The 23732-nt window shown below is 38.0% G+C and overlaps 1 protein-coding gene across 1 annotated transcript in view; it reads left to right on the top strand.

Moving 5' to 3' along the window:
• The window catches only part of TSPAN13 (tetraspanin 13), a 35856-nt gene extending 12580 nt beyond the window's left edge, over positions 1–23276 (top strand). Inside the window, exons 2-6 of the mRNA XM_023639323.2 lie at positions 8989–9156; positions 9813–9893; positions 10885–10998; positions 12651–12764; positions 22153–23276. Of these exons, the coding sequence (XP_023495091.2) occupies positions 8989–9156; positions 9813–9893; positions 10885–10998; positions 12651–12764; positions 22153–22227 (552 nt within the window). The 3' untranslated portion in view covers positions 22228–23276. The remainder of the gene's footprint in view (positions 1–8988; positions 9157–9812; positions 9894–10884; positions 10999–12650; positions 12765–22152) is intronic.
• Positions 23277–23732: the final 456 nt, after the last annotated feature.

A 23732-nucleotide genomic window follows, 5' to 3' on the forward strand; every position in this document is an offset into this window, starting at 1 on the left:
TTTAAACAATTTTATGTGCTAGAGTAATCTCAAAGATACTCTTCATCTCTAGTACAGTTTCTTGCTTCCCTGCTTCAGGCAATGCACTGTGTGCTTGTATGTGAATGTAGGCATATGTGACAAAATTTCTGGGTCAGGGAAAAGGAAAATAAAGAGTGCAAAATGAATAAGCTGGCATTTGATAGTTAACTAATAGAAAAGTCATATGCGTACAGGACTTTATCATTCTTTTATGCATGGCTGTGCAGCCAGGCTTCATAGGGAGTGAGTTAAAGAGATGCTGTTCAAACGCATATTGACCTGGCAATAAAGCAAGAACTACAGTTTCTTATGCATTATAATATTGTTTTTAGTATTATATCTCAATATTAAAAATTACTTAAATATATTGCTATATTGTAGGATTATATCTGTAGGACTATGATATAGTCCTACAGGAGAAAAAATAGACCAAGTGGAAAGTTTACTGTAACTCTGACTTTGTGTCATTGGGCGTGTCATTTTGCTGCTCTGGTTTATTACCTATAAAATGAAGGGAGTAGATTAAGATCACCGGCCCGGTAGCTTTGTGCCTTGAACTCTGAGTTTGTGCTGTCTCGTGAGCCTTGGGCGAGAAGTGCCCTGTCCCTTCCCTAGTGCCCTCCTGCTGCTTCACCTTCATCAGAACCTACCCACACGCGCACCACCACCTCCTCCCTTTAGGATTTGCCTGGGGAGGCAATGCCAGGTGTAGACATTTTATAATCTTGCTTTGGCGTGCGTTATCCGTTATTGCTTTTGTAATTTCTCTTTTTAAAGCCCTTTTAAATGATTCACTTTTCTTTGCTTTAAAGAAAAAACAGGAAAGGTTGGAGCTTTCTGCTCATAAAAACATTGCTATCAACGAGTTGACAGATCCATAACCTGTTTTTATCAGCATTCTGTCCCCCAAAGGAAGGAAACTATTTGTCACAGGTCTAAATTTACTTTCTATTACAGTTGGTCTCATAAGGAGACTGTTATTGTTATTGAACAAAGGATTCTTGCAGTTGCTTTGTCTACTAAGTTCTCGTGGTAAACTTCTGCTTTTTAATTATACACTTAGAATTAATTTTATTGGAATCAATAATTTTTAGATCACTAGTTTGGAAGACTTCATATAATCCCATTCTCTTCAAAGTTAGAAACCAACCATAACATACAATTAGCACTACTCAGAAATACTTTCATTATTATCTTTAAAAGGTTCCTTTTTAGTAAAAGTTAAAGAAACATCAATAATCAAATTTAATTAGAGGTGTATCATAAACCTTTAGGTGTTATTTCTCATTTTAAAAAGTTAATTATGAAGACTTGGGGGATTTTTGTTACATTGTGTTAGAAACACCAGTTACACACAAGAAAACACTTAGGTTGTTTTTAGTTTTTTATTAAGAAAATCTAACGTTTTGGGGGTTTATCAGAAAATTGATTAGCTCAAATAACTTTATGTTTGGACAGTTTCACTGTTGTAGTAATAAATGCAAAATTTGTTTTGGATAGGGAAGTTAAGTCTCTGTTCTCTTCCACCTTAGAAATGAGAATGTATTTGTGTGTGTGCATGCATGCATACGTGTGCTCGCTTGGGAGTTGGGTACAAGAGGAGGATGATAGGGGGCATCTTGTTTCACACGTGAGACTAAGTGTGATACACCTAGAGCTTTGCTTTCTGTTATAAACAAGTGGAGATTCAATAAATTATGGCCAGGGGCTGGCCTGGTGGCATAGTAGTTAAATTTGTGTGCACCACTTTGGTGGCCCAAGGTTCACAGGTTCTGATCCCAGTGCAGATTTACACACTACTCATCAAGCTATGCTGAGGAGGCATCCCACATACAAAGTAGAGGAAGATTGGCATCGATGTTAGCTGGGGGATAAGCTTCCTCAAGCAAAAGGAGCAAGGTTGGCAACAGCTGTTAGCTCAGGGCCAATCTTCCTCACTCCAAAAATAAATAAATAAATTATGGCCTACTGCCTTCAGGTGTATACCACCTTCAATTGAAAGCCTTCCTTTTTCCTAGATGGGAGCAAATTATAGGACGTGAACAGTACTTGAAGAGGCTCAGATTGGAATTAATGTGAAATATTTGAGAGATAAAAGAGAATATCTTTTTTTTTTAAAGATTGGCAACTGAGCTAACAACCATTGCCAATCTTCTTTTTTTTCCCCCTGCTGCTTTTTCTCCCCCAATCCCCCCAGTACATAGGTGTATACTTTTAGTTGTGGGTCCTTCTAGTTGTGGCATGTGCGACACTGCCTCAACATGGCCTGATGAGCGGTGCCATGTCCACGCCCAGGATCCAAACCAGTGAAACCCTGGGCTGCCGAAGGCGGAGTGTGTGAACTTAACCACTCGGCCACGGGGCCAGCCCCAAAAGAGAAAATCTTGATTTAAGAAGCTGTGTTTGGGAATAGTGGGAACAAAAGCTGTGTGAAGAAAGTTTGACCAATTTACAGAGGAAAGCAAAGCAGAAGAATTTAGAGTTGCTGCCCTAGTAAGAAAGGGGCTGTTAATTTTTTTTCTTTTTTGAGGAAGATTTGCCTTGAGCTAACATCCACTGCAAATCTTCTTCTTTTTGCTGAGGAAGACTGGCCCTGAGCTAACAGCTGTGCCCATCTTCCTCTACTTTATATGCGGGAAACCTGCCACAGCATGGCTTGACAAGCGGTGCATAGGTCCATACCTGGGATCCGAACCGGCAAATCCCCGGCTGCCCAAGGGAACATGTGAACTTAACCGCTGCACCACCGGGCCAGGCCTGGGGCTGTTTTTAATTAGGAAATGTTTTTATTAGGCTAGTTTTAATTAGGAAATGTTTCATATGCACAGGAAATAATACACTAGACTCCTGTGAAGCCAATACCCTAATTTCACAGATGCCAGTGTTTGCCACATCTCTGTCATTGTAATAATTGTGACAGTCCAGCTAAAGGCCCACTCTTTGTCCACTTTCCCGTTTTCCCCTCTCAAAGGTAGAAGGTAGTCACTTTCCTAAAATCAACATCTGTCATTTCCTTGGATGTTTATATATTTATGACAATTTGAACTATTATTCAACTGCAAAGAATATATAGTATTGTTTTTTGTGTTTGAAAATTTATATAAATGGTATATTTTATTAATATTTATACAGTTTCATTTCTTTTATGTTTCAGGTTAACCAAGTTAATAGAAATAGATCAAAATCATTTGTATTCTACTGTGTGATCACAGTAGAGTTTATGATTTCCCTAGTCCTAATGTTGGAGGTTGTTTTCAGTTTTTCAGTATTACAAACAAGGCTACAGAGAAATCCTGATAAACGTCTAGTTGGGGACGTGAGTGCTTCTTTTGGGTATTAACCTAGAAGCAGAATTGCTGGTTTACTCAGGGCTACATATCTTAAATCTTCCTGGTGCTGCTAAATTGTTCTGTAAAGCAGCTCCAACAATTTACAATTCTACTTGAATGTGAGTTCTAGATTCTCCACATCCTTGGTGTCCTTAGCCTTAAGTTTTGCCAATCTAGTGCATGTGAGATGGTATCTCATTGTTCTCGTTTTCGTTTTTCTGATGTGTAATGAGATTTAACATCTTTCATGTGTTGATTGGCCTTCTGGTTTCTTCTTCAGTGAACTGCATCTTGTTACCTTTGACTGCTTGCCAGTGTGCTTTTTGTCCTTTGAAATTGATCTGTAGGTGTTTTTTGATCTGTGTGTGTGCTGGAAGTATCTTCTCTCAGTCCGAGGCTTATCCTATGTTTGATGTTTTTTATTATCTAGAATTTTAACATTTTAATGTGAGGCGTAGTGTGGTGGCTAAGAACACCCATTCTGCAGTCAGACAGCCTGGGTTCATACCCCAGTTTTCTCTTTCTTCCTGTCTTCCTGGGTGTCGTGGTGTGGTTTTTCTTTAACGCCTTACACTGAAAATATAGTTTTCTGGAGGTCCTAGATATGCAAGGGTCTTAGTTCCAGTTCCCAATTGTGCCTGGTTTAAAACCTAAGTCCCTCCCCTTTAGGAACTGTTCTGATCCAGGAACTCCTTCTCAACCCCTCTATGGATCCCCACAGCACCAGTTGTCTGCTTATGCTTCTGACTTTCAGTTCTCCCTTCCTTTCTGGCCGGTCAGAATTTCCCATAGTTTCTCTGTGCTCAGCTATATATTTAAATAAAATGTTACAATCTTTTTCGGTGTTTTAAAGTATTTGTAACAGGAAGGATTCTAAAGTCAGTCAGTTTCCCCTGTTGCCAGAACCCTCTATGGTATGGTGAATAATACCCCTCTTCCCCCAGAGGTGCTTATCCTAATTTTTGGAACCTGTGAATATGTTACCTTACATGGCAAAAGGGACTTTGAAGATGCGATTAAGTTAAGCATCTTGAGATGGGGAGATTATTCTGGATTGTCTGGGGGAGCCCTATGTAATCATAAAGGTCCTTATAAGAGGTGTGCAGCGGGGTTATACTTGGAGAAGGAGATGTGCCTAGGGAAGCAGGGTGTCTGAGAGATTTGAAGATGCTACAACTTCTGGCTTTGAGAATGGAGGCAGGGACAGCTGGCTGAGGAATGCAAGTGGCTTCTAGAAGCTGGAAAAGACAAAGAAATGGATTCTCTCCTAGAGCTTCCGGAAGGAATATTGCCTTTCTGATAAGAACGATTTTAGCTTAGTGAGATCCATGTTGGACTTCTGACCGTCAAAACTGCAAGAGAATAAATTTGTGTTGTTTTAAGCCACTAAGCTTGTGATTTGTTCAAGCAACAATAGGAAACTGGTACACCCTCGTGAATGTTTTTGAGGGAGGGGTGCCTGGTAAGAGTACGGGGCAAACTGTGTTAGAGACACAGCAGAATGAACTTGGTGAGGAATACTCGTGAGAGAGTTGTGTAGAAGGGTGCGTCAGTTTTCCCGTACTTAGAAAAAAAGTTGAAACAGAGATACTTGCGAATGTTCTAGATAATGTTTTCAATAATAGAATAATGCCTAGTCCGAGAGCTGGAACTTGTTATAGAAGTGAGAAAGTACTTTTTCTCCCCTTTTAGTTGTGGAAATTATTTTTCAAAAGGGAAAAGATTCTCATTATTAATGAGCCTCTAAGTTGGCCTCTGAGAGAGCAGAGAACAGTGTTCTCATTTTGCTGAAATGCTGCTGTTGTAAATAACGAATTTGTTTTGCTGGGAGGGTGCTGACAAGGACATCTGAATGCTTCACTCCAGCTACGCGGTAGGGATTCTGTTGGTGGTAAAATGTCAGGCAGCTTCTGTAACAGTTCGAGGTTCCTGACTTGTCCAACTCCATTAGGTGTGAATTATTCTGTATTAGTTTCCTAGGGCTGCCATGACAGATATGACAAACCTGTTGGCTTAAAAACAACAGAACTTTATTCTCATAGTTCTGAAGTCCAAAGTCAAGGCGTAGACAGGGTCACATTCCCTCCGGAGGCGCTGCGGGAGAATCTGTTCCTTGCCTCTTCTGTCTTCTGGTGCCTGCTAACATTCTTTGGCATTTCTTGCCTTGTGGCTACATCAGCCTCTGCCCCTGTCTTTATATTGCCTTCTTCTTTCTGTCTCTCTCTAATTTCCCTCTGCCTCACTCTTAAGGATACTTGTGACGACATTTAGGGCCCACCCGATAATCCAGGATAAACTCCTTCTAAGATCCTTAATGTAGTTACGTCTTTTGTTATATAAGATAATACTCATTTCTTTCCCATATAAGGTAATATTCACTGTGGGGTCATTTTTTCAGCCTACTGTCTGCTCCTTTACTGTTTCTTTGCCGTTCTTTGACCTATTCTATTTATTTGGATTTTTTGAATTATTGTTCTGCCCTGACCCACCATGTAAAAATCTCTGATATAGCAATTATTTGTTCCATTATAATTTTTCATTCTCTTCTACACCGACTTTTAGAGCAAAGGTCAGCAAACTACAGCCTGTGGTCCACATCCCTTCCACCGTCTGTTATTATATAGCCTGTCAGCTAAGAATGGTTTTACATTTTTAAACAGTTGGGAAAAAAATCAAAGGAAGAATGATATTTTGTTATACACAAGATTACATGACTTTAAATTTCAGTATCTGTAAATGAAGTGTTATTAGAACACAGCCCTGCTCATTCGTTTACGTATAGTGTGCTTCTGCTTTTATGTTACAGTGACGGTGTTGAATAGTTGTGGCAGAAACCATGTGATCCATACAGCCAGATGGTAACTATCTGGCCCTTTACAGAGAAAGTTTGCCAACCTTTGTTCTCGTGGGGATATCTTGTCTCTGGCTTTTAGTGCATAGTGGGTACCAGTCATTTCTTGATGAATATTTAACTTGTAAGAATTTCATTAATATAGTAAGGATTTGGTATGATTCCCAAAAGGATTCCTTAAAACTATGGGGTTAGAAGAATTTTATGTATCATATTATTCATGCTTCTGACTCAAATAAAGAAATATAATGTGATAATGCTGCCCTTGAATTTAAGTAGGAAATAGGCATCATACCCAGCACTTGAAGTTGGCAAGGGTGATAGGTGATTTTATGTGTCAACTTGGCCACAATGTGATGCCTAGATGTTTGGTCAAACACTAGTCTAGACATTGCTGTGAAGGTATTTTTTTAGATGTGATTAACGTTTATGCTCAATTGACTTTACATAAAGCAGATTGCTCTCTGTATTGTGGGCCTCAACCACAACGTAAACTATGAAAGCCTCAAGAACAAAGACTGGGGTTTCCCTAAGGAAGAAGGAACTCTGCCTCAAGACTGCATCGTAGAAACCCTGCCTGAATTTCCAGACTTCCGGTCTGCCCTACAAACTTGGGACTTGCTGGCCCCCACAATTGTATGAACCAATTCCTTAAAATAAATGTCTCTCTCCCTAAGTATATCCTGTGGTTTTGTTTCTCTGGAGAGCCTGTCTGATAAAGCAGGTTACTCTGACGTGTTGGAAATGTGGACCGTCTTCAGTGTTTGGTCCCACAGTGCAGTGAGGATGCTGAGCTTGGCCCTGTTGCCTTGCTGAGCCGCGGCCTATTCCTGCGTCATTTTGCCCTTCTTCCTTCACACTTCCTTAAAGGCTTCTGTCTTTTATACCCTGTGAAAGGAAATGTGCTATATTTGGATAGCACAAGTCAGAAATAAGCTCACTTGTGATGGGGCAGAGGACTTTTTCTCAATGCAAGACTGTTTGAAGTTATGAGAAGATTGTGAGGGAGATGATAAAAATGAGGCACAGGCAAATGGACCTGCTGATAAGGAGCAATTGCAAAAGTGAGAGAGACTAGGCAAATTTCTGGGTGACAACATTTCTGAGAATTTTTTCTTTCTCCTTCTTCCTCTGAAAACGAAAGCTTTCTGTATGGACTGACCGCAGCAGAGGATACCAAGTCCATATAATCCATAAGTTGGTTCTGCCATGCTACCGATAGTTTCTTTCATCCTCAAGTTTTGTTTCTTTATAATAAATGGATAAAAATACAAATGATGATGTATTTGCCAATATTTAGCAGTTTTATCTCTCTGCATATGTAAGAAGTTTTATATACTAAGACATTTAAAATTTGTGTCCAATAAACTATGGCTACACACAGGAAAAATGTGTTCATTTGAGTAAAAAAGATCCATTTGAGTGAGTGGTGATTTATAGTTTGAAACAAAGTTTATTAGGCCTTCAAATGGTGCTAGAAAGAATATTTTATGTATTTTTATTCCTCCCAACTTGCTCCAAGAAATGATTGACTCTTGATTGAATTGAAGATAGTCTCCTTCCTGTTTGACAAACCCCAACCCCATCCCTCTCACATACTTGTTTAAACTCTATCTTCTATCAGTTAATTATAATCTTTATATGGCATGGTATTTATTTAAGTGTTATTTTAAAGAAGTATGACCGATTTTGAGGCATGTGTTTTATCTCTTCGCTTGGTTTTGTTTTATAAGTATAGAAATAAAATGATTGGATTATAAAATAATTTTTTCTTGCTCAGAATGCCGTTTTGCACTAAAGAGCTAAAATCCCTTACGCTCTTTTCATCCTAAAAGTTTTAGTGGTCTCTCTCTCTCTCTATATGAATTCTGATAGAGGAGATGATGAAATCTAAAGCAATTCATTTCAGCAACAGTTCTGTGGGAATTTTTTTAATTATGTAAGTTTCATGTGTACAACATTCTGATTTGACGTGTACATAGTGATCATCTCTAAAAGTCTGGTTACCATCCATCACCCTACAGTTGACCTCTTTTACCCCTTTCGCCCACCCTCAACCTCCTTCCCCTCTGGTAACCACCAGTCTGTTCCCGTGAGAAATTTCTGACTGTTCCCAAGGGCCAGGTTCTGTGATAGATTCTGGGGATGTAGACAGGAGAAAAGCTGGGGTTCTTACTCTCAAGTTACTCCCGGAGAGACAGGCTTGGAAGCAGAATGTGTGATGAGGGGAACAACAGGACCATGTTCAAAGAACTGAGATTGCCCAGAGAAGGGAGAGATTAATTTAGTTTGTTGGGGACTAGGAAGACATCACAGGGAAGGTTATAGTCCAACTGGGCTTTGAAGGAAAGGTGAATGATTTCCACGTGAAGAAATCAATATGTTGGATTGAGGTGTATTGGCTTCTAGAAGTAGTACATGTGCTATTATTTCAAAAGCTTAAGTAGCAATCATTTAGGCTTAGTAAAACAAGTGATGTCTGAGGCTTTATAATAATTTTATAGATTACTTTTAGTTTTTTTAAAAGCATGACTGAAGATTAATATAATTTGTTAAAATAATACTATCTACTGAGATCTTGTGCGTATTCTAGTATTGAGTATTAGCAATCGTTTGTAAGATACTGAGTAGGTGCCTGACAAATGCTCTTGATAATTATTATTTTTGTTATAAATTTATTTTTATTATAAAATATATTATTATTATTATAAATTGATGCTTTTCTCCTGTCTCTTTTTTCCCTGCCCCCCCGACCCCCCGTCCCCACTCTTTTTGCTGTTTCTGCAGTTGGTTAGCCTGTTGCTGATTGGAATTGCTGCCTGGGGCATTGGCTTCGGGTTGATTTCCAGTCTCCGCGTAGTCGGCGTGGTCATTGCGGTGGGCATCTTCTTGTTCCTGATCGCCTTGGTGGGACTGATTGGAGCCGTGAAACACCATCAGGTGTTGCTATTTTTTGTATCCTTTTTTTAAAGCAGGACTTTTACTCCAGTTGAGTTTGTTCTTTTATTGATTACTCTTTTGATAACTACAACTGATTTAATATTATCATTAGGAAATTAATTGCCAGACAGCAACTCCTAGCAAGCCCTATGTGTATTTGTTCAACCAACATTAGGAACATTCCTTGGGGTGAAGTTGTCGTATGTTTACATGTTCCCACTCTCTTCACATCGTGAAGAATGTCTTCTGCAGGTTCAGGACAGTCCTATTTATGTATTGCAAATTCAGAGTTACGTGGAACTGATTCAGTGACCTCTAAGCCTCTCCAATATGTTAATATTTGGTTGAGAATCTCAATACTTCACTTAATATTAAGAAAGCTTATATACATTTATCTATACTTATTTCCTAAGAATCTAAGAATTTTTATTTTAATCTAAATGAAATTCTAATAGGTCAGCTTTTATTAGTTGTTACTGTTAGTATTTTTATATATAAACTTATCTACAGTGTATTATCAAAATAATAATTATATGTAGTCTTTTTGAACTGTGTGTGCCATTTGTTCTATTTTCTGGATGAATTCCTTCTAGTGCATTCTAAAGTTGTCAGTACCTCTGTTTTATGTTATTTTAAGAGTATCAAGAAATACCCTTAACTTGCATTCTCAGTACATGATTATTCTCTTACTTGTATTTATTGTTCAGTTTTCTGTATCGTGTGCTTGCTTAGCCCTGAACCAGGGGCAACAGGTAAGTAGAGACTTTTTCCTTCTGCTTTATTATCCCACAGAATACGTGTAGGGTATAAAAAAGGGGGAGAAATGGTGGGAATATAAATAATTTCTTCTTGCTCAGAATGCCATTTCATTCTACACAGATAAAATTTTTTAATCCTGATTGGGTTAGTGGGGCTGACTGGAGCCCGAAAACGTCATCAGGTGTTGCCATTTTGTGCATCGTTTACATAGGATTTTGCCCTCACTGGGCAAAAAGTGCTGCTGCTAAAGATATTCACCCAGTCTTTGCCCACCATTGTGCAACGACACATTTGCTCCAGAATGTTTGTGGTTCCATTCTAGCAGTTACTCATTTCAACCTCTAATTTGTAGAAGAATATGGGTCCCTGTCTTAGAGCAATGGAAAATTTGTCTTGTTACTTTCTGAGAATTATGCCATTCAACCAAGTGCTTCTTTTAAATTGCATGTAGCATGTGGGTCAGTGTCTGCATGAAGTGGGATAAACTGCCTACCGCCAAAAGAACATTGCCTGTAAAAATTAAGACTTTTCATTCTTAGGATAGAAATAGTGCCTTAATTTTTGTTGCAGATTGAGGGATAACCCTTTGAAAAGTTTTAGTGGTCTTATAAACAATATTTATTTTAGGCACACTCAGTGTTAAAAGCTGCAGGCTCTAGCCTTATACATTTTGTGCAGGGATGACACATTGTTTTTTTCTGTTTGGTGAGGGAGATTGGCCCTGAGCTAACATCTGTAGCCTTTCTTCCTCTTTTTGCTTGAGGAAGAGCGGCCATGAGCTAACATTTATGCTGATCTTCCTCTATTTTTATGTGTGATGCCGCCACAGCATGGCTTGATGAGTGTGGTGTGTAGGTCCATACCTGGGATCTGAACCCATGACCCCCTGGGCTACCAAAGCAGAACATGTGAACCTAACCACTGCTCCACCAGGCCGGCCCCGGGATGATACATTTTGATGTATATATTAAATGCATTTTCTAGGGTCAGCTTCTGGAAGTTGGCTGGAACAATACAGCAAGTGCTAGAAATGACATCCAGAGAAATTTAAACTGCTGTGGGTTCCGAACTTTTAACCCAAATGAGACCTGTCTGGCTGTAAGTACAAAGTATAAAATAGTTTTTGGAGATGTATTGTGTAGAGATGAATAATGATTAATCTGGAAGAACTGGACTTTCTGATGCTGAATTGTGTTTTAAAAATGCTCTACATATACCTATAATATATTCCGTGTAGACTATTATATCATTTGTCTATTCTTAAATATCTACTCCTGAGAGTACTGAATATTCCAGGGCCCTGCCAGACATAGATGCTTTTGGTTCTTTGCCCCTAATTCCTTCCCATTCAGATCCTCATAGAGCAAGTGTTGAAAGAGAAATAATAGCAAATCAGCCTTAGAGATTCAGAGGAGGCATGTAAATATCTTGGTTTTGAAGCATATCAGGGTAGTAGGAGGAGAGTGGTCTGTACTAAATTGGATTTCTTTTTTTTTTTTTTTTTTTTTAAAGTTTGGCAACCCTGCTTTAGGGTCTTTTTTTTGCAGTGGGTGGGGGGAAGATTTGCCGTGAGCTAACATCTGTTGCCAATCTTCCTCATTTTTTTTTTCCTCCCCAAAGCCTCAGTACATAGTTGTATATTCTAGTTGTAAGTCATTCTAGTTCTTCTGTGTGAGCTGCCACCACAGCATGGTAACTGACAGATGGCTGGTGTGGTTCTGCAACTGGGATACAAACCTGGGCCACTGAGATGGAGCGCACCGAACTTTAACCACTAGGCCATTGGAGCTGGCTCTTAAATTGGATTTTTTAACCAGCTAAACATCCTCAGGGAGAGAACACATGGAATTACCCTTTTTCCTTTTTCCTTTTTCCCTTCATCTTTATCACGACTTCCTGCCCTTTCTGTCTGTGAGCTGAGCTGGTGATGGACCAATTACAGCTACCCTGTTTTCCCAGGCCAGACCCCTGACCTCCAAGTCCCAACCTGCTCCTGTGTGAGGATGGACTTGGAGCTTGGCTCTCCTAGGAAGTTCACTTGTGTTTATATTTTGGGGAAACTCCTGTTACTACCTCTCTGAGCCCTGAGCTGGATGTCTCCTCAAGGAGACCTCTTTTCTGGGATTATTAGTTTTCTATTGCTGTGTAACACATTATCACAAATTTAGTGGCTTAAAACAACACTCATTTATTATCTCAGGTTCTGTGGATCAGTCGTCTGGGTATAGCTTAGCTGAGTCCTCTGCTCAGGATCTCACCAGGGTGAAATCAAGGTACCAGCCGGGCTGCTGTCTCATCTGAGGCTTGGGGTCCACTCCCAAGCTCAGTGATTATTGGCAGAATTCAGCTTCTAGTGGTTGTAGGACTGAAGTCTTGTTTTCTTGCTGGGTGTCTCTCAGCTCCTAGAGGCTGCTCTCCGGTCCTAACTGTGCAGCCATCTCACAACATGGTGGCATCAAAGTCAACATGAGAATCTCTTCATTCTGTTAAGACTGTCTTATGTAACACAACATGGGAGTGACTATCCATTGTATTCCCAAATCCCATCCACACTCAAGGGAATGATTATTTAGGGCGTGTACACTGATGGGAATCTTGGGAGCCATCTTAAGAATTTTGGACATTACTAAAGAACCACAGCCCCAAATTGGATATAATACTCCAGACATTAATTTTTGTCTGGGCGCACTTTTTATCTGCTCTTCGTAAATGTAATCTGAAATAAAAATTCTTTTCTTTAATTGATACAGAGCTGTTTTAAAAGCAGCCGCTCGTGCGTACCATGTGCTCCGATAATAGGAGAATATGCTGGAGAAGTTTTGAGATTCGTCGGTGGCATTGGCCTCTTCTTCAGTTTTACAGAGGTACGTACAAATAACTCAGTACCTTCCCTCCTTTGTCAGAGAGATCCCTGTTTTATGTGGGAAGAGGGCATAACATTTTACCTTAGCGCTGCACTCAACTTTTGGAATGTGTCAATGGATATTTTCATGAGAACTAATATTGCAATAGGAGGAGCCCTGGCTTGAAATAAGAAGACCTCACAGATCTAGCATGAACTTTATACAGGGTGAAATGCTTGATCATTAAATTATGTAAAGTTTAGTGAACAAAGAAATGAGGAGATTAGACTGGGTTGTATCTAGGGTCTCTCCTATTTCTAAAGTTGTATGAAAAATTATCATTTTAAATTTAATTTTGGAATACGTAGGACGTTCACATTGTTGACTGTATATGTTCATATATAATACACACACATATATGTATGCTTTGAAAAATTGCCTTCCAACCCCATCCCCCACTCGCCTTTGTTCCTAGCCTTCCAAAACCTACAGTAACCACTGTTATTCATTTATTATCTATATAACATATATTTATACTATATTAGTATATTAATTAATACATTTAGATATAATAGATGTGTCTTTAAGCAAAACCACACACGTATTATTTGATAACTTTTGAGGAATGCTAATTCTTTCCTCAGTGTCTTTATTAAACTCTAAATAACTGGATGCTTTTTGATGTGTATGAGTTGGCAATATGCATCAAAATTAAAATGTTTTTCTTTAACTCATAAATTCTACTTACAATGCTTTATTTCACGGAGATAATCGTATAACTATGAAAAATGAATACACAAGAATGTTTATTGTTTATAATAGCAAACCTTTGGGCCAGCTTGTGTTCTTCAATAATGAGCTGATTAAATTAGGGTACATTAGACAGGAGCAAATGGTTAAGGAATGCACTGTGTGGTTTGGAAACCTAGTTCCACTGCTCATTACTTGTGTGACCTTGGGTAAGTTGCTTAACCTTTCTTTGCTTCTATTTCCTCATCTTTAAAAATAAGCATAATAATGGAAAGCCCCTATTTCGTAGAGTTGTTGTGAAGGTTAAAAGAGAGTTAGTATATGAAAAACTTTTAATACTTGGAATACTACCTGATACATGGCAGGTGCTGTGTGTTAGCTGTCATTCTGTAGCTATTAGTAAATTACTGAGGGATAAGTCACCGTATTAACAAGATGAGGGAACCCTTATTATTGTCATGTTGGTCACCCATGTCACATTCCTGCTTTAAACAGAGAATAGAATAGCGTATAGAATAATGCTATTAAGTAAGATTGTGTATATAACTATAGAAATTTATGGTAGACTGTTGTAAGAGTGAGCATGTATCTTTAAAAGAAAATCAGAAAAATCCTGTGTTTTATGTGCTTGAAGTTTAATGTGTTCATTTAATCCCTTCAACATTTAATTTTCCCTTCAGTATGCCACTATAATAAATAATTCCATGGTCAATTTCCTTCTATATTATTTTTTATCTATATTTTCTAGTTTATTTCCTTAGAATACATCTGTAGTGGTAAAATATGACACTCTCAGTATGTGGACATTTTAAAAGAAAATTATTAAATTCCTTTTGGGGAAATTCTACCAAATTTTGATTTGACCACTAATTATAGATATTTTTATTTTAGAAATATTTGCCAGTTTGATAGGTAAAAATAGCATTACAATTCTATTTGCTCTTTTGAAAATGTGACTGATGAATCTGACAGTATATTCATGTTTCTTGACTATTTGCATCTCTTCTTTTGTGAATTGCTCACTTACTTTTGTCTTGATTGAGGCTCTCTGGGTTGCATGTAACAAACTCAAAATAGCATATGCAAAAAAATCGGAATTTTGTATCGGAATACCAGGATGGGGCTCCATGCCTGGGGGTGTGTAAGAAGCGTCTCACGAAGCTGGGGCTCATGAGGGGGTGGGCTTAGAAACCGGGCGCAGGAGAATGTCGTCCAGCCCCCTCTCATCTTCTCCTTTCCGTCCCTTTCTCCGTCTTCCTCTCAGTCCCCACTCTGTTAGGCTTCTTTGTTCTGCTTTCAATTTCTTTGGCATTTACTTAATTTTCTTTATGACTTTTAAACAAAATTTATAGAAGATTTTGCTTTTTCTGTAGTTAAATTTATTGCCTCTTCCTATAGGTTTATTCCGTTGATTTTTATCCTTAGGCCTTTCTCATTTTGATTACATGTGTTAAAAAAGTATTGAAGAAGACAATTTAAGCGTTACAAACCAACTTTAACACGTCATGAAGCAGACAGTCTCCTTTGGAGAACTGCAAAATGGGCGGAAGGCAAGCAGCTTTTATAGGCTAAAGAATAAAGAACAAGGAAGAGACAAATAGAAAATATCTGATTGGCTGGGGCTATGTGGTCAGCTTTGTTTGAGGTCAGAAGGCCCAGGGTTGGCTTGACATTTGGAGATTGGCTGACTGAATATACTACATTTCTGGTCAAGCGGAGCATTTACAGGGACATGAAAGATCTCTAAGTTTCAGTTTGCTGATATGGCACTTTGGGCAGAAGAAGCTCCTTCTTGGGACTAGAAATTTATTTCAACCATACACAGTCATGCGTTGCTTAATGACAGGGATAAGGTTCTGAGAAACGCGTGGTTAGGCGATTTTGTTGTTGTGTGAACGTCATAGAGTGTGCTTACACAAACCTAAATGGTATAGCCACTACACACCTAGGCTATGTGGTACTAATCTTATGGGACCACCATCATATATGCGGTCTGTCATTGACCAAAACGTCATTATCTGGCCCATGACTGTATACATATATTTTTTCAGTTTAATTGAGGTATAATTGACAAATAAAATTGTAAGATATTTAAAGTGTATGTCATGATGATTTGATATGTGTATACATTGTGAAAAAATGCCCCCCATCAAATTAATACATTCATTACCTCACGTACTTTTTTTGGGGAGAGAACGTTTAAGCTCTAGTCTCTTAACAACTTTCAATTATACAGTACAGTGTTATCAACTATAACCACCATGTTATACGTTAGATCCTTTCATATGTGTGTGTACCATATACATATAATGCATGTATTGCATTTGTGTATAGTGTATATATTGTATATATATGTATATAATGTATGATTAACATATAGCATATAGTGGCTCATTATATATACATATATGTGTGTATGTTATATATTTTATTCTAATTGATTTTCTTTTTTTCCCCTTGAGAATGAAAAATCCACACTTGGCTCCTATTAACAAAGTGTAGATAAAGACCAAGCTTAATATTCAGTTTTTAAAAGAAGTTCCCCCTGCCATCCCGTCCTACTTGGAGTGTTGTTTCATTTCACTTTTTCTCAGGAAAGAGCTGTCTTACTTATGGATTGGTTGTGACCTTGCTTCAAGAAAATTCATATACAGCTTGAAAACAGTTCTGTGAATTCTTCCTTTCTTTCCTTAAAGAAAAAAGACATGAGTTTGTGTCATGAAAGCTTAAAAGTATAGAGGAAAACCAGAATGAGCAATCTCCATTCACCCCATTAGCTAGAGTCAATAGTTACCAGAATTTTGCCACATGGTTTTTTTTTAAATCTGGCATTTATTTTGAGAATTCAGTTCTTTTGAGCAGTTCTATTTTCTTCTCATCAGATCACACTGCCTTTAATTATGCCTAGTGTTTTTTTTAAAAAGGACTTTATTTTTTTTAGAGCAGTTTTAGGTTCTTAGCAAAATTGAGAGAAAAGTACAGAGCCTTCCCATGTATATGGCCTGCCCCTGCATATGCATCTCCTCCCCCATTATCACCATCCCCCGCCAGAGTGGTACGTTTGTTGCAATTAATGAACCCACCCTGACACGTCATGATCACCCAAAGTCTATAGTTTACATTAGGGTTCATTTCTGGTGTTGTACATTCTGTGGGTTTGGACAAATGTAGACTTACGTATATCCATCGTCATCATATCATACAGAGTATTTCATGCCCTAAAAATCCTCTGTGCTCTGCCTAGTCACCCTTCCCCCTGCTGTTTTTTAAAATATCAGTTCTTTAAGAATATAGACTCATGAGTCTTAGATTTCTAAAGTGGTCTTTCATGAAATCCTGCTCTCTATTTTATATGCTGTATCCTTCTGCAACCTAGCTAGAGATTTTAATTGTAATTTATCCAAGCTGATATTTTCTGGAGAGTGAATATTTTATGGGCTCCCTGACTTTTTAAATGTTTACTTTACTCACTATTTCACATTATTCTCAGAGTTTGGAGGGATGAGGCCAACTAGCTGATGGTTTCTTATCATAGGTGAAATAGATTTGATTGGAGCCATTTATAATGCCTGAAAATAAATTTAACCCATCAAAGAAACACTGATTTAGAACCTGGAAAAAAGTTAATGACAACTAGTACGCATTCTTTGTAGAAACTTGAGAAAATTCAGAAAATTATGAAGATGAAAGATTAAATGTATCTACTGCCTAAAATTACTTACTCAGAAGTGATGTTTATATTTTAGCGTATTACCTCTGCCTTCCTAAATTTAGTGAAATGAGTACAGATTTGTTATTGCACACTCTACGTAGACACTTCCATGTTAGGAACTATACTTTGGTGACCTACTGAATACAGGAGTTAGGTTCTAGAATCAGGTCTATTCAGTTGCCCTTGAAAACCTCTAAATCATGAGCACCTTCGTAAACTTAAAATCCAATAATTATCTAACTTTGATCTTTTTGCATTTTGGATATGCCTCCCTTCCATGCTGTCCTTGGGAGTGAGGGCAGAAATAGTGGTTCAGCAATGGGGCAAAGGAAAGGATTGTCCTATTTTGTCACTTTACAGCTGAACTGAAGGAATTAAATTTTGGTAAAATGTGGCTCCAGATTATGAGTATTTACCCAATTACTTCGTTTCTCCTAAGGACTGTAACTCATGCTATTGGCATATATCCAATGATACTCAAAATATTATACCTCAAAAATTCTAACCAGGTGCCAGCCCGGTGGCACAGCAGTTAAGTGCACACGCTCCACTTTGGCAGCCCAGGTTTTGCTGGTTTGGATCCTGGGTGTGGACATGGCACCACTCAGAAGGCCACGCTGTGGTAGGCATCCCATGTATAAGGTGGAGGAAGATGGGCACGGATGTTTGCTCAGGGCCAGTCTTCCTCAGCAAAAACAGGAGGATTGGCAGCAGATGTTAGCTCAGGGCTAATCTTACTCAAGAAAAAAGAAAAAATTCTAACCAGAAGCTCCCTCTGTGCCAGCATTTCTGAGGGAGGGTCAGGGAAATGATGCTTGGGTAGGTGGGGAGCATCAGAAAAGTAGCCGTTTGACAACAGGTATTTCAGTATTGTAATAACCAGCATGGCTGAAGTGATAGGTGGAATGTTAGGTGAGAACAGCCAGTAACACATTAGATTCTCACAGAGCCACAGATGTGCTTAAGAGCATGGACGCCAGGTTTGAACCCCGATTCTCTGCTCATGACCTGTGTGACCTTTCCCAGTTATTTAACCTCTCTGTGTCTCAGTTCCCTTTCTGGTAAAATGAGGAAATGATAGTTCCTATCATGGGCTCTTGGGAGGCTTGTATGAATTTGTAAAGTGTGTAGAACAGAGCCTGTCACAAAGTATTCTTCATGTGTTTTTTAAGTAAATTCCTTTTTTTCTCCCTGTCATACAGACTCCAAACCAGACTTTCCATTTTCTTAAATTAGGCTTCTCTTTCCTTGATTCAACTCACAAACGATAGTTCCATTAGGCCTTACAAGTTGTAATTATAAACGTTACCAGTCATGAATTTTACAGTAATTCAGGGGTTATTATTGTGGTAAATGGAGACAATTTGGGACTTACCATAATTCGCTAGAAGTGGTTTAAAGGGCTACTGAGCGGTTACAAAGTTAAATAAACAAAATTTAAATGAAAAGTTGACACAGATCTAAAGTGGGAAATATAACATGAAATTCATTTTGTTCCATTAAAATTTTGTATCTTTTTCAGTCTAAGAATTTCTTGTTACAGGCATACTTCTTTTTATTGTGCCTTGCTTTACTGCACTCTGCAGATAGCGTATTTTTTATGCATTGAAGGTTTGTGCCAACCCTGCGTTGAGCAAGTCTGTTGGCACCATTTTTCCAACAGCATTTGCTCATTTTGTGTCTCTGTGTTACATTTTGGTAATTCTCACGATGTGTCACACTTTTTCATTATTGTTACATTTGTTGTGGTGATCTGTGATCAGTGATCTTAGATGTTACTATAGTAATTGTTTCGAGGTGCCACAAACCGCACCCATACAAGACAGCGAACTTAATGGATAAATGTGTGTGTTCTGACTGCTCCACGGATCGGCTCTTCTCCGTCTTTCTCCCTCTCCCCATGCCTCCCTATTCCCTGAGACACAACAATATTGAAATTAGGCCAGTTCATAATCCTACAGTGACCTCTAACTGTTCAAGTAAAAGGAAGAGTCACATGTCTCTCACTTTAGGTAAAAAGCTAAAAGTAATTAAGCTTAGTGAAGAAGGCACGTTGCAAGCCAAGCGAGGCCAAAAGCTGGGCCTCCCACGCCAGTTAGGCAAGTTGTGAATGCAAAGGAAAAGTTCTTGAAGGAAATTAAAAGTGCTACTCCCATGAACACACGAATGATAAGAAAGCAAAACAGCCTTATTGCTGATATGGAGAAAGTTTTCATGGTCTGAACAGAAAATCCAACCAGACACAACATTGCCTTGAGCCAAAGCCTAACCCAGAGCAAGGCCCGAACGCTCTTCAATTCTCTGAAGGCTGAGAGAGGGGAGGAGGCTGCAGAAAAAAAGTCTGAAGCTCATAGAGGTTGACTCATCAAGTTTCAGGAAAGAAGCCGTCTCTATAACATAAAAGTTGCAAGGTGAGGCAGCAAGGGCTGATGTAGAAGCTGCAGCAAGTTAACCAGAAGATCTCACTCAGATGATTAATAAATGCAGCTGCACTAAACCACAGATTTTCAACTTAGACAAGACAGCCTTATATTGGAAGAAGATGCCATCTAGGGCTTTCATTGCTAGAGAGAATTCAGTACCTGGCTGTAAAGCTTCAAAGGACAGGCTGATTCTTGTTAGGGGCTAATGCAGCTGGTGTTAAGTTGAAGCTAATGCTCATTTACCCTTCCAAAAATCCCAGGGTCCAGAAGAATTATGCTGAAGCTACTCTGCCTGTTCTCTAAAAATCGAACAACAAGCTTGGATGACAGCACATCTCTTTACAACATGGTTTACTGAATATTTCAAGCCCACTGTTGAGACTTACTGCTCAGAAAAAAGGATTCCTTTCAAAATGTTACTGCTCATTGATAATGCACCTGGTCACCCAGGACAGATTAATGTTATTTTCATGCCTGCTAATACAACATGCATTCTGTAGCCCATGTGTCAAGGAGTAATCTTGGTTTTCAAGTCTTATTATTTAAGAGATAGATTTCATAAGGGTATAGCTGCCATATATGTTGAGTCCTCTGATGGATCTGGGCAAAGTCATTTGAAAACCTTCTGGAAAGGATTCACCATTCTAGATGCCATTAAGAAGATTCGTGATTCATGGGAAGAGGTCAAAATATCAACATTAAGAGGAGTTTGGAAGAAGTTGATTCCAGCCCTCTTGGATGACTTTGTGGGAGTCAAGACTTCAGTGAGGAAGATAACTGCAGATGTGGTGGAAATAGCAGGAGAACTAGAATTAGAAGTGGAGCCTGAAGACGTGACTGAATTGCTGCAATCTCATGATGAAACTTGAACGGATGAGGAGTTGCTTCTCGTGGAGGAGCAAAGAAGGTGGTTTCTTGAGATGGAATCTGGTCCTGGTGAAGATGCTGTGAAGATTGTTGAAATGATAAAAATAGGTGGTTATAATTTATTACTATATTCATTAATACATATATTTATATTAATATTTAATATATTAAATTAGTTGATAAAGTAGCAGCAAGGTTTGGGAAGAGTGACTCCAGTTTTGAAAGAAGTTCTACTGTGAGTAAAATGCTATCAAACTGTATCATATGCTACAGAGAAATCATTCGTGAAATGAAGAGTCAATCAATCCAGCAGACTTCATAAAGTATTTTTTAATTAAGGTATGTATATTGCTTTTTTAGACATAATGCTATTGCACACTTAATAGGCTACAGTATAGTGTAAGCATAACTTTTATATGCACTGGGAAACCAAAAACGTCATGTGACTCGCTTTATCACAATGTTTGCTTTATAAAGCATTAAATTACAAAGCATTCACGTTGTAAAGAATTAAATTAATTGGAGATGTAAAGTAAATGTGGTTGGTACTTAAAGTCTGCCTGCAAAAATGTGGTAGTTTGTTTCTCAGTTGTATGCAAATTCTTGGGAGGCCTATGGAAATAAAGTACATTTTGATTATTTTCTGCCCGAATATATACGATTCTTTAACACTTTTGGAACTGACCCTGCAGTATCTCTGAGGTATGCTGGTTTTTTAAATAAATCAACTTTGAAGTAGCAGAAACAGAATGAACACATTTCTTGATTTAAAAAAAGTTATATTGGTTCGTTTTTTGGTGAACCTGGTATGGGAAATGGCACAATAACAACTTACCACTTTTCTAAAATTATAGGTTCCCCCCCTTCTTGGAGAGGTAGGAATTATAATATTTTTTATGATCTGTATTGGAAAATTTATTTATTATAGGATTTTTGTTATTACTTAATTTTTGCTAAACCCAGAATTTCTGAATTATCAAAATATGAGGTATTTTAGCTATTCAGACAATTCAGCATTTGTATTAGTTTCCAATTGCTGCTCTAAGAAATAATCACAAATGTAGCAGCATAAGGCAACGCAAATTCGTCATCTTACGCTTCTGGAGGTCAGAAGTTTCAAATGAAGGCTCCTGGAGGTTCTGGGGGAGAATCCATTTCCTTGCCTTTTCCAGCTTCTAAAGGCCGCCTGCATTCCTTGTGTATCTTCTCTCTCTGACTCCACTTCCTGCCGCTTCTGTCAGCACATTGCCTTTTCTGTATATCTCTGATTTTGCCCTTCCTGCCTCCTTCTGATTAAGACCCTAATGATTCCATCACTGAGCCCACTCGGATAATGTCTGTTTCGCAAGATCTTTAACTCAATCATGTCTCCAAAGTCCCTGTTACCATGTAAGGTAACGTATTTGCAGGTTCTGGGGATTATGACCTGGACATCCTTGGAGAGCCATTGTTCAGCCTACCACAGTGTTCATATTAATTTTTCTTAGGGCCTCTCATTTAGGTTACATACTCCATTTTAAAAAGAAAAAGAAATCTCTTCCTTTTTGAAAAAATAGTGCAAAGTGCTCCAGAGAGTCCAGAGTTGTTTTACTGATAAATTGAATAAATATACACAACTGTTATTTTCTCTTTCTTCTTTTTTTTTCTTCCATTCCAGATTCTGGGTGTTTGGCTGACCTACAGATACAGGAACCAGAAGGATCCTCGTGCTAATCCTAGTGCATTCCTTTGATGAGAAAACAAGGGAAATCTTTCATATTCTGATCTTGTTCACTTTCTCTAACTTTAAGTTAAGCTATTTTGCCTGTTTAAGGAAACAATGTGTGAAAAATTACATGATTGACAGTGGAATTATATATTTTTACTCTTAGGTTTCTCTAAATGTTTTTCTTTTTCCATTGCTGAAAAAAAGTTGAAACTTGTGGTCTCCTCTGAACCTCAGTGGTCCCTGTAATCTACTGTATTCAGTGTCTGGCACTGTCCACTGTGGCCTTTCTTAGCATTTTTACCTGCAGAAAAACTTTGTATGGCACTATTGTGTTGATCATATTGTGACTCTAAATAGACATCTCACTGGAATAATTAATTGTATGTAGCACTGTGCTGTGGAGATAGTTCCTTACTGGAAAAAAGAATTGATGTTTATTAAAGCCAGAAAGTATGCGATTCTTTTATGTTAAGTTCAATAAGGGAAATGTAAGTTCCCAAATTTCTTTGTCTTTTTAGGAAAGGTGTATTATGGTAAAAATTGTTAATATAAAAGTGATAATTTAGTTCTAGTAGTCTTTTATGATTACACTAATGTATTCTAGAAATAGCTGTGTCTTTAGGAAAGTGTAGTTTAGTTTTTGATTTTTACAGGTAACTGCGAAAGAGAAATGGTCTCATGAAATGTTCTCATGTACATTTGCCTCCAGCCTTGAAAATGGAATGAGTTTGAGAAATTCCGAAAGTATACCTATATAATCTTGATGTATTTTTATAATAATTTGAAGTCCAAAAGACTGCATTTTTAACCAAGTTACTCTTAATGCATTGGCCCACGTAGCAAAAAGATACTTGATTATCTTATAAATTGTTAAATACCTATTTCATGAAATTTCTCAGTATTGTAACAGCAACTTGTCAAATCCAAGCATATTTGAATGTGATCTCCCATAATTTGAAATTGAAATAGTATTGTGGTTCTGTATATTATGTTTAAAAATTAAAGGATGGAAACCTTTCTTTGTGTATGAATGTTTGAATTAAAAGAAAGTAATGGAATAATTGATAAATGAATTAAGTGGAGTGGAATTCTTTTCTTTTTGCTTTGGGTTCTCTTTGACTGACCTAGAGCTGAGTATTGCTATTTTAGTGTATAATCCTGCCATGGAAATGAACTTCGGTGCTAATGTCTACTGGTGGTCATCCCCAAATCCTTTCTGGAAATGTTTCTGTGTTTAATATTTCTCCATAGTGAGAATTGTTTTTTAAAAGAGAAGTCTTTTATATTTATTTGGGAAAAATATGTTGTTTTTTCCTGTTACTGAAAATTATTAATTTCTTGTCTTGCATTCTATGTAGTAGATGGTACTTTACTGGCAGTTGTCTTGATTGATTTTAGACCAAGAAAAAGGGTAAATGGTTAATCTATAGAATTTTAGAGCATTTTGTAGGTGTGTCAAATCTATGACTCTGGAAGACTGGCTAATCTTTCAAGAAAACTGAATTGTGCAATTCCCATAATGTTGTAGG

Source organism: Equus caballus, chromosome 4, assembly GCF_041296265.1.
Source record: "Equus caballus isolate H_3958 breed thoroughbred chromosome 4, TB-T2T, whole genome shotgun sequence".
In the NCBI taxonomy this organism is placed as follows: Eukaryota; Metazoa; Chordata; class Mammalia; order Perissodactyla; family Equidae; genus Equus; species Equus caballus.